Source organism: Diospyros lotus, chromosome 5 (assembly GCF_014633365.1).
Source record: "Diospyros lotus cultivar Yz01 chromosome 5, ASM1463336v1, whole genome shotgun sequence".
In the NCBI taxonomy this organism is placed as follows: Eukaryota; Viridiplantae; Streptophyta; class Magnoliopsida; order Ericales; family Ebenaceae; genus Diospyros; species Diospyros lotus.
In genome coordinates this window covers 36,446,701-36,458,899 of record NC_068342.1, presented here as the reverse complement: position 1 = coordinate 36,458,899, position 12,199 = coordinate 36,446,701, and the positions used below count along the sequence as shown (strand labels likewise).

General features: G+C 36.0%; 1 protein-coding gene across 1 annotated transcript; it reads left to right on the top strand.

Annotated features, from left to right (window-relative positions):
• The first annotated feature begins 10,323 nt into the window (after window positions 1-10,323).
• LOC127802674 (bZIP transcription factor 44) lies at window positions 10,324-11,906 on the top strand. Its single transcript, XM_052338627.1, has one exon. It carries the CDS (start codon window positions 11,096-11,098, stop codon window positions 11,582-11,584), a length of 489 nt encoding a protein of 162 aa, XP_052194587.1. The 5' UTR covers window positions 10,324-11,095; the 3' UTR covers window positions 11,585-11,906.
• The last annotated feature ends 293 nt before the right edge of the window (window positions 11,907-12,199 follow it).

Here is a 12,199-nt window from a genome sequence, read left to right as displayed (position 1 = left end):
ATATCATATGATATTTTTTATAAGGCAACGATGTTTAAATTTTTTATTTATATGTGTGGTCATATATCAAAAAATAATATTTTTTAAAATAGCAATTAAATTATGCAGTAGTGGTAATTTTGTAATTATAAATCAATTGATGGGTATTTTCACGCTCAATGTATCTTGTATGGTCATTAACGAGTCATTTTATTTTGCATAGAATTTTTACTTTAATATTAGCGATGGGATCAAATCATGTTATATTGTGTTTGATATATGAGGTATTATTTGAGATAATGATATGATTTGTTTTATTCGTAAAAGGTATTAATGTAATTTTAATTTGTATTAGGTTATAAAAAGACAATAATAACCTTGGTTGTCTGATATGCTGCCTGCAACTTCATGTGAATGGATCATCTATATAATAATTATGAAAACAAAATAAAAAAATTGTGAGCTTTCAGAATCAAGTTTGGACATATGGGTGAATCATCACTTCCCAAGATGGTGTGTTTTGGAAATCAAGTAGGCTTCAAGGGCAAGTTTGGATTGTCCTATTCATCCTGCCAAATCAAATAAGATTTATCACATTATTACTCTCTTTTATAGACTAGGATAAATTATACACCTAGTCCATGATTTTTGTATTTTATTATAAATTTGTATCGTGTCAATTTTCATTAATAAAATTTGATGAAAAATAAGAAGATAAATTAAATTTTTTAAACAAATGTAAAATTAATAATTATAATAACATAAATTAAATATAATAATTAATCTCTCCATATAAAATGTATAGAAATAGGGGGCGGAGCTAGAAATTTTAATTAGGGTTGACAAAAATTAAATAGTACAAGAAAATCTAAAATAAATTGTGTAGAATAATATTATTTAAAAATTGACAGATCGATCGACAAAATCATGGTTATACTTAACAATAAAACACTCTGAAAAGCTCACATACAATAAAGATTTTTTGTTACCCTTGGAAAAAGAAGAAGGAGGCCGGTTGTATGTAGCTCCACCCCTAACGTGAGTTGGGTATTCCAAAAAAAATAAGAAAAAATGTCTTGGTCTAGTGTAGCTCCACCCCTTCATAGATAGGAAGTACGAAGCCAACCATAAAATGGCCAACCCAATATTTAGAATAGATGTATTTTAATAATCACATTAAAATAATAAAATTAAAATTAGAGAACAATTTTATAGAAATCGGAACATAATTTTTCTAGAGAGATTTAAATAAGTTATAATTTTTCAATTTGAGAGTAGACCTATATAAACACATATATTTGGGATCTACATATAAACACAGAAAATTAAAAAATAAAATTGTATAAACACAAAATTTGTACACATAAAATTTTGTAAGATTACATAAACACATATAATTGTATAAACACATAATTTTATAAGAGTGGGACCTATACAAACACATATGAAAAAAATAAAAAATAAAATTATAGCTCATTTTCGTCCCATAAAATTTTAAAAAATAAAATTGTATATTTGGGTCCAACTTAATTGTACCAAATGTTAGAAATTGAATAAAATTTTTAAGAAAATGTTTGAATAGTGGGTCTAACTCATAATTTTTTTTTTCTTTTGTTATATTTTTTGGTGCTTCCAATACTAAATGTAAAAAATCTACACCCGCACACACACTGATTCAAGTGAAGGAATGAATCATTCACATCATATATTCATACACACGCACACACACTGTTTCCCATACATATATTCTATATACATACATACGCGGACACATTACAAATACTTCATATCATTACACACGCACACAGTGTGGGCTATTTCTTTTTTACTGTGTGTATGTATCATTAACTGTTGCAACTTCAATTAAGAAAAGTTGCATAACTTCACTAAAAAACCCCATAGTAGAAACGATCCAAAAGCAGATATTTGAGACCAAAGAAAAGGAAACCCAAACCAACTAAATTCAAAACCTTGTTAAGCATTAAAAACAAAAACCCAGAAGCTCAAAGAGCTATATGCTTGCCATCCGAGCTGGAAAACAAAGCAAAATACATACACGCACTCACACTTCTGCCCCTATCTTCAACAAACAGATCATGGACACACACAAAATACATACACGCACGGAGGCGATGGAGTTGGAGGCGACGATAGAGAGATTCAGGTGGGGCGGCTGCGATGGAGAGCTGCCTGTGGGTTGGTGGGAGGGAGAGAGAGTGAGAGAGAGGCAGTGAGGGAGGGAGACGGGTGGGTGGGAGAAAGAGAGAGGGAGAGTGGGACAGAAAAAGATAAACAAATGGGAAGTGACTGGGCGGGAGAGAGCTGCAGAAGATGAGGGAGAGAGAGAGAAGGGAAGTGACGGGAATCAAATTGATCTGAGCCATTGATCGGAAGAAAATTAATCTTAACCATAGAAATATATACAATTTCAAAAATAGTTGTGTTTTATTATGTAGATGGCCATTAATGAGTCATTTTATTTTACATAGAATTTTTACTTTAATATTAGCGATGGGATCAAATCATGTTATATTGTGTTTGATATATGAGATATTATTTGAGGTAATAATATGATTTGTTTTATTTGTAAAAGGTATTAATGTAGCTTTAATTTGTATTAGGTTATAAAAAGACAATAATAACCTTCAAATAAATTTGGTTGCTAATATGCTGCCTGCAACGTCATGTGAATGGATCATCTATATAATAATTATGAAAATAAATTGTGAGCTTTCAGAATCAAGTTTGGACAGATGGGTGAATCATCACTCCCCAAGATGGTGTGTTTTGGAAATCAAGTAGGCTTCGAGGGCAAGTTTGGATTGTCCTATTCATCATGCCAAATCAAATAAGATTTATCACATTATTACTCTCTTTTATAGACTAGGATAAATTAAACACCTAGTCCATGATTTTTGTATTTTATGATAAATTTGTATCGTATCAATTTTTATTAATAAAATTTGATAAAAAAATAAGAAGATAAATTAAAATTTTAAAAAAATGTAAAATTAATAATTATAATAACATAAATTAAATATAATAATTAATCTCTCCATATAAAATGTATAGAAATAGGGGGCGGAGCTATAAATTTTAATTAGGGTTGACAAAAATTAAATAGTATAAGAAAATTTAAAATAAATTATGTAGAATAATATTATCTAAAAATTGACAAACCAATCAACAAAATCATGGCTATACTTAACAATAAAACACTCTGAAAAACTCACATACGTGAGTTGGGTATTCCAAAAAGAATAAAAAAAATGTCTTGGTCGTGTGTAGCTCCACCCCCTCATAGGTAGGAAGTAGGAAGCCAACCATAAAGAGTAAGAGCATTCATTGTCAACCCATGCCTACCATCATTTACCCTCACTTTTCAGTTTCTACCAATCGTTTCTCCTCTTCAGTCTTCAATTTATATTTTGGTTAATACTAAAGAAATGAATATTTTGCAAGCTTCCTCCCTTCTATTTGAACTACCACCGGGACCTTAAAATTAACCCACCCCCTTTAGGATTAGGCCCATGGATAATAATTAGGATCCGGCCCAGTTTTCTGAATCGATCATAAATATGTCTTAAGCCCAAGTGAACTGGACTGAGTCTAGATCCCTCAGGCCCAAAAGAAGTTATTGCATAATGCATACTGGTAGAGGACATGAGGCCCCTTACCAATGCTAGGCGGGCCTAAAGTGGGAGCCCATGGGCCAAGTTCACAAGTAAAAATGAACCCTTAAGGGCCCAGAGTTATTGTGATGATATTTTATTAAAATATTCTGACATAATAATATTTTTTTTATTAATTTTCTTGAATAATTTTAATTGTTATTTCCAGGATAATACATAATGCACTTTATTTTTAGAAAAAGTATATTATTTTCAATTTCAAAAGAATTTTATTAGTTGATAAAATATTACAAAATATAATATATTTATCAGCAACTAAAAAATTATTTTAGAATTAAAAATAATACATTTTATCTAAAAATAAATTACATTTATTGAAGTTTAACCATCTCCGTTCAAAGCAACAGATAGTATTACTTAATTTTCTTACATTTTGCTTTTAATAATTATTTGTAAAATATAATTTTTATATAAAACTTTTAGTTATACCAATAATAAATTAAGATATAAAATAAATTACATTGAACGTCCTTTAAATTTTGTTAAATTATAATATGTACCTCTGTCTTTTAAAAATTATACTGATGTCTCCTCCGTGAAATTGGGTATTAATAAATTTATATAAGTACATAAATTTGAGTAATATCAAATGTAACTTAAATTATGAAAGAGTAATTTAATATATTTTTAAAAATTAAAAATAGTCAAAGTAATTTTTCAAATATAGAGAAAATCGTTCATATTTATATTAATGTGAGGATACACTTTGGAACCAAAAAGTGATATCTCACATCCTGAAACCCCCACAGTTCAGTTTCAAAATTTTTGTACGAGAATTAAATCACGAAATTCAATGACGAGATTCGAACACGAAACATGCACTAGTTATATAGTAATTAAATTTAGAGTTTTTTGAAATTAATACGTGTACGATTCTAACTGTTAGACTATAATTGAGGGTAATGTCGGGATACACTTTATCTTTATAAAACTAGGATTACTATATTATTTTAATAAAATTGTCAAATTTGAATTTACTTCACAACGAAGGAAGGTGAGATTGAGACGGGACAAGCAGCCATTTGCAACGTCGCACCTAACCCCGAGAGAGAGAGAGAGAGGAGATGTGCAGACCGAAACCGATGGCCGCCGCCGGGAAGAGAGGATCTGCAGGCAGAAACCGCCGGCGGCGGCGCGTGTTTTATGTGCCTGACCTTTTTGCCAAAGGAAAGGGAATTCTTCAGGGCTCTCCAAGTCAAGTTTGAAAGCTGCCTCTTCTCTCTCTCTCTCTCTCTCCCTCCCCCCAATGCACAAACGGACAACTGCCAATCATCCCAATTTTCCCCATCCCAACAATTTTTTAATCAACAAGGGATATATATAAATAACAAGGAGATAATAATAAACTATTGCACTTTAAGACCATCAATATAAAAATATTTAATAATTAATTAATATGAATAAATTATAGATGAATAAAAAAATAATATTAAGAGTCATGACTGTGTCGTGAGTGTGTCGTCTCTTTATTGAAGAAAAAAGTAATTCTATGTAAAAAAAAATTAAACTAAAAAAAGTTTTTATTATTTTTAAAAGGGAAGAGAATTTCAATTATATTTCCACGAAAGTGACAGGCGTCCATAAATTAGGTTGCGTTGGACAATTTTGACGAGCACGTTCATGATAAATGATACTTTTCCATTTCTTTTGGAGTGAAGAGTTAGAATGAGTGGGAATGCAAATTAAGGCTCGTAGACTTGTATTTATTTTACTCAAAAGATTCAGATTTTATAGGGTTAGTTAAAACATTTCATTGCATTTATCTAATTATTATTATAATTAACTCTCAAAACGTTACAATCAGTATCTACATCATCACTATTTTCAGTCTTCAGTCTTCAATATTATATAAATATGATGAATTTTATGTAAAATATAAGTCACTGTCGACGCTCAGAATGTCCAATATTGCATGATGCAATTTACTGGCACGGGGTCACAGGCGGATCCAAATCCACCGCCCCCCCGTGGTACGAACTCAGAAACATTTACGCCACTTTATTCACGAGTCAAACTCTCTTTTTACTTTCACCAAAGCTACACCTTTTCACCTCTTTTGTTAGTCCATGAAGCATCAATGTCCGAGGCTTTCCCCTGCTTCCGTAAAACCAATATATATATATGGATAAAATGTATTTAGATAGAATCTATCTGGATAAAATGATATTTAATACTTATTTTATAATATTTTAATTATATTAAACAAAATAGAAAGATAATTTTAACTTTATAAAAATTGTAACTCTTCACTCATATGCTTCCTCACCTAAAACTCTCGCCTAAAATTACTGCCCAACACATTAAAGCTGCAGATTTTCAAAACAAACAAAATTAGTTATAAAAATGAATAATGACAATCATGACACTTAGATGACAGTACATTATTGGTTGTAATTAATGTATTCTCTTTGCATTCTCCTTCTATTTTATTTCATTCATGGATTATTTTATTTTGTCCGAATTGATTGACGCACGGATGACTAAAGATATCAAATGATAAAAATATTTTCATCTTAAAATTGCCGCATTACCTCGAATTAAACTGGCGTACTTCATCTATATTATATTACAAATTTTTATTCTCTTTGTATTATAAACTTTTATTTTATTTTGTAATATCCCAAAAATAATAGGAATAATAATATAACCATAATAATAATAAAAGTGAGTAAATGAAATTAATTTAATTAAAATGAGTGGCGGTGCTCGTGAACTTCCAGGAAGCTTCCTCCATTCCTCTGATATTTGAAATCACATAGAGAGTGAAAGATAGAGGGAGCGAGCAGAGAGAGAGCTCGAGAGCTCGGACGCCAGTCGGTCATGGCAATCGTTGCCATGGCCAACAAGGAGCAGCAGCGGCTTGAAAAAGTCGCGGCCATGGACGACGCGGAGTAGCAGCGGTGGCAGCGGCGACGCGAGGCAGTAGCAGCGGCGGCGCTCGTGGCCGTGGGAGGCGGAGCTGGAGGCGGCAGGCGGCTGGAGGAAGGAGCTCGGCCGCGGCGGTGCTGGTTTGGCCGCGGGAAGAAGAAGAAGAAGAAAAGAAAGAAAAAATGGAGAAGAAAAAGGAAAGAAGGAAGAGGAAGAAGCAATGCGCGCAGGAGTAGGGGCGCGGGAGAAGAAAGGAAAAAGAAGAGAAGAAGAAGAAGAAGAAGAAAGAAAGAAAAGAAAATAAGGAAAAAATAAAAGAATTTTGGGATTTTTCGGCAAAGGAAGTGATCAGGTACGTGGGTAAAAATTAGCAGAAGCGTGATATGTTTAAATTATAAATTTTGCGCGATTAGAAATAATTAATTTAAGTCCCGGTTGTGTTATTTGCTAGGAAATGATTTAATTCGCATTGAGAGCACAAGAGAGACTGAAAGTAGCTATTTTCAGGCAAGCTCATAACCCTCTCCTCGTGTTCTTCAATCCCCGTAAAAGACCCCGTGATTTCTCATATTTTATCATCTCCCTTACTTTAATTCGGCACCTAACCTTATTTGTTGAATTATTATTCATCTGTTTTAATTTAAATTAAATCCAAGACTTCTAGAATTTTATTCGTTGTGAGCCTATGGGGTTTGTACTGCCCCCACTCCTTTTGGGAATGATGCTGAACTAACCTAGGAACTAGGTTTCTAGACGTGCGGTTTTATTTATGATTTTATCGAGTTTATTTACAGTTTTTCTCGGATTTATTTATGATTCGGTTAGAGCTATCGAGCAGTAGGGCATGGGTCGGTTGTTGGTGAAGTTGAGGTAGACTATTGTACGGCCCTAAAGTGGACCGTCGGGTGGACACTCCTAGTCACTAGTCGTTGACCGGTGCCGGGCACTGCTGACTAGCTCTATCAGTGTGTGATTTATTGCACGTTTAGATTCATTATATTACTGTTCATGATTTGATATGCACATGGGTACGGGTTACATGTTGGGATATTCATTTATTGAGTATGCTTGGACACGGACATGCTAGCTTGGTCAGGTTGCATCCAGCACGAGCATATGCATCGCGTGTGGTTTACTATGTGGGCGGAGCATGGCTTGATGCCTGGATGTATGGGTGCCAGTGTATCACGTTGATGCTCACTACGCCATTGCATTTTTATGTGCATTATATAGCTACTGGTAATATATAGTTCTCGGACAGGAGTACCATTCCGAGGGAGCCTATGGCTCGGGTGTCGGGAGTACCGACATGGACGGGTGACGGGAGTACCGACCCGGGACAGCGCGCGCAGGTTTGTTGGAGATACATGTTGCCTTTTCAGGACAGCGGCAGATTGGTATGGGACTTGGGTGTCGTGTGTCTTATGTGGGCCCCAAGGACCGGTATGTGCTTTTATTATACTATGCTATTGTGTTGTAGCATCTCATGACTTGTGTGTACTTGAGGGTTTATTCTGGGGAGAGTTTTCTGGATTTATACAGCCTTCAGCCTTTTTTTTCTTATGCTTGCTGAGTCTCTCGACTCACCTTGCTTTCCATTATTCCAAGTAGTCGCAGCGTGGGTCCGGGCAAGGGAGTCAACTTCTAACAGCAGAGTCGGTATGGTGTACAGGCAGTCCCGTCAATCCCTATCAACTATGATGTCTGAGTAGGGTTTACTCTATTATTTTGTACTGTGTCAGGTCTTTTCTTGAGTCTCGTGTATATCAGCACAGGAGTCTATGTTTATTTATTTATCATGTGACTGCTGTGCTAGCGGGGTACCCGTAGTGCATGCATGTGTTTAGCTTCACTTTTGTTGTTCTTGTTTTTGAGTATGCATGCTAGGGTGGCTTGACTTGTGTTTTACGTTTTTTCTCCTCTCGTAGATGCTCCCGTTTGGGTAGTCCTGGTGGTTGGGGTATCCGGGCGAGGGTGCTTACATATTTCATTCATGAAGTTCTACGCCCGCCGGCACTACAGGTGGTTGGCGGGCTGCATCTAAGATGCAGTCCGCCAGCACTGCATTTGGCGGATTGCATTTAGATGCAGTCCGCCAATTTATGTAATCCGTCATAAATTGGGGCTTATTTGATATTTTAAGTGATTTCGTGCGTCAATCAATTAGAGTAAAGTAGAATAATCCGTATTTAAAGCCATTGTGACTCTTGAAATTCTAAAAATTCATTAAATGAGGTGAGAGACTAAAATTTAAATTTAACAAGGAAGAGAGAGAATGTAATTTTGAATTGTGAATAGAGAGGGTATTGTTGGTAAATAAAATGTTAAATGACATAATTATCCTAACATTAATAATTAAAATGACAAAAAAAGACAATTCTACCTGGATACATTCTATCCAAATAGCAAGGTCTTATATATAGAGAGAGAGAGAGTTACCCCAGGCATAGGTAAGTGTCAAAAGGGCAGGTCGAAAAGCTTTGTTGGGATTCTCAATGTGAATTCGATTTCAAAAAAAAAATAGAATAGTTTTTTTTGGAAGAAGACTTTAAGGATGACATTAGTAAGGAGACAAAGGCCCACCACTCAGGCCATTTAAGTACATCTTGTAATTTATCTTTTCAATGTAGTTTTAAAAGTAAAGTAACTAAAGACGTCAGTAATAAAACGTAATTCTAAAATATATATAGGGAGAGTCTAAGAGGGCCAGTTATAAAGGGGGACACACATGGTCTCCAATTAACCATCTTTTATCTCAAACTCAAAAGATGATTTATGGATAATTTATATACTTATATTATTATTATTATTATATTTATTTTAATTTAAAATAAAGTAAATTAGAATTTATTAATATTACTAGTGATAAACAGTGAAGGAGAAGCTTAGGGAAAACAAAAATTAAAAACTGTATAATTATAAAAAGAATGTTATTTTTAATGTTTAAATAAGGCTTAAAGCGAAGTCAATTAAAAAACAAAAACGAAAATCTGGCAGAAGCGTGTTGGATTCTGCTACTAATTTAGTAGTAGAATTTTCACTAACAAATTGCGAGCGAGCGAGCGAGCCGTCTGCTGTCACGTGGGCAGAGGTCACAGGCGCGGACTCTCAGAGAGAATCTCATTGTTTGGAAGGGAAATGACGGATTACCCCTCGCAAATCTGATGGAAGAGGCTGATGGAGGGACATTTTGGAGAATTGACAGAAACCCCAATGATCACAGAAGGAAACCGAGACTTAAAAGGGCCATTTAATTTAATTTAATAGTGCCCCACAGGCATCATCTGCATCCCAAGATATTTCCACGTCTCAAAGTGACTCGTGTCATTGTCACAGTCAGATTTCTAATGCCAAGGGTGACATCTCGAGAGCCATCCCCCGTTGCGAATCACACATTGAATCTACTCGTACAACGACGTCGTTTTACAATTTCCTTGTGGGAATCGGTTTCTCCATCCGATTCCGATCTCACGCGTAAAATATAATTTATAATAAATCAAAAGCGACAAATAAATATAAAAGAAGTCACTGTTGATAATAGCCAAGTGAAACCAAAGTCATTGTCACAGTTTTACCAAGTTGATATATTGAATGATTGTTGTTGCTCCCCAGCTGGATCTGGACGGTTGTGGAGGCTTCTGCCACCCCGGCCCCACTAGTCCTATCTAACTCTTATTTCTTTGATTTCCTGACGAGAGAGGAGAGAGTAGTAGTAGATTCCAAACAAACTTCCTTTCTCCACCCTCCGTCTCTTATTTCCTAAATTTTCCTCTTTTCTAATATATTCTTTCTTCCCCCCACATATTTTTTTACAATTTCTTTTCTTTTCGTTTTCTTTTTTCTTTTTCTCTCAATGGCCGGCTGCTGTTGTTCGTTCGCCAAATTGCTCTATATATTCCACACAAAACACAAGCCTCTTCCCTTCCCTCTTCCCTTCCCTTCCCTATCCCCTTCCTAGTTCCTACTCTACTCTCAGTCTTCGCCACCATTCTGCTCCTTCTAGCTTTCAGTGCCGAGGAATCAAAGCACTGGCCTTTCAGTTCCTCTTCGGTTCTGCTTCCTTCACCGGATCTGTTCTCTGGATCCAAATTTAATCTCACTTTCTCGCCTATTTTCCGGGAAAACTTCCGGTTTTCTCGTCTGGGCTAGGGGGCGTTCTTAACTCGCCGTCTTCTACTGGAAATTAACCCGTCGTTTCTTTTGGGTCATCTTGATGATCAATATCTTGTTCTTGATGTTTGAGATTCATGTCTCCAATTCTGAGTGAACTATTTCTTTCTGGGTTTATGATAAATTCCACATACAGGCGCAGGACCCATCTTGTTCAATCCTTCTCGGTCGTCTTCCTCTACTGGTTCTATTACATCTCATAACGATCTTGCTCCCACCCTCTAAATAATATTTAGCATTATATATCGATATATTAATTACTATCTCTCTAGCTACATACATATTGATCTGAAATATTAGCTATATATATATATATATCTCTGTCTGGGTCCTGCTTACTGCTTGAATAATTGTGTATTAATTTCTGAGGTTTTAAATCTTGAGTAATGGCGTCCCCAAATAGCGGAACATCGTCGGGCTCGACGTCGCTGGTTCAGAACTCCGGCTCCGAAGAAGATCTCCGGCAACTGATGGACCAGAGGAAGAGGAAAAGGAAGATATCGAACCGGGAGTCGGCGCGGCGGTCCCGGATGCGGAAGCAGCAGCATCTCGACGAACTGACGGCGAGAGTGGCGGAGCTGCGGAAGGAGAACGGCCAGATCATCGCCGGAATCAGCGCCACCACGCAGCAGTACCTCGCCGTGGAGGGCGAGAACTCCATCCTCCGGGCTCAGGAGGCGGAGCTCAGCCACAGGCTGCAGTCCCTGAACGAGATCATCGCCTTCCTCGACGCCGGGAACAATGGCGGCCTCGGCGCCGGAGAGGGCTACTTTTCCGGCGAGCCCGTTGATGGGTTTGGGTTGCCTAGCAACCCGTGGAATTATCTCTATCAGAACCAACCCATCATGGCGGCCGCTGATTTCCTGCAGTACTGATAACATGATCTGCAACTGCAAGCCACCATTAAATTTTCGCCAGAGAAGATAGAGGGAGAGATTTCTTGTTTTTTTTTTTTTTTTTTTGGGGGGGGGGGGTAGTTGCTTTGTGGGGTCCTAGGATGACGAGGACCATGATGTTAGAAATGGTGATTGGATGTGGGAGAAGGAAGAGGAAGGGATGCTGTACTGTGGGCAAGGGGTTCTTTGTAAATGGCGGCTGGCGCTGCTGCTGGTCTGGTAGTGTGGGTTTTCATCAACAACTTCGATGTAATTTGTCTCCCTTCTGGTTATGTAATGGTAACTTCAGTATTGTTTGGCACCTTCTCTCTCTCTCACATCAATCTCTTCATCTTGTTGCAAGGCATATAAACTCGTTATAATAACTTATAATTATAAAGAGTCGTTTTCCCTTTTCTTCAATATCTAGATAGACAAGTGAATGGCAATTTTTTTTTTTTAATTTTATTTTATAAACCGTTTCCTTCACTATCTTTCAAAACTTCCAAACATAACCTAAGGGGTCACAAAATTCCGTTCTTTTGTCTATCTTTATAATTTTTTGTATCCATCTTAGTTTGTATCAAACGGGCAATAAATACGTTATTTAAACTA

What these genes read in the sequence shown, in the direction of transcription:
- LOC127802674 (XM_052338627.1), top strand. Translation starts at nt 11,096, where the DNA reads ATGGCGTCCCCAAATAGCGGAACATCGTCGGGCTCGACGTCGCTGGTT.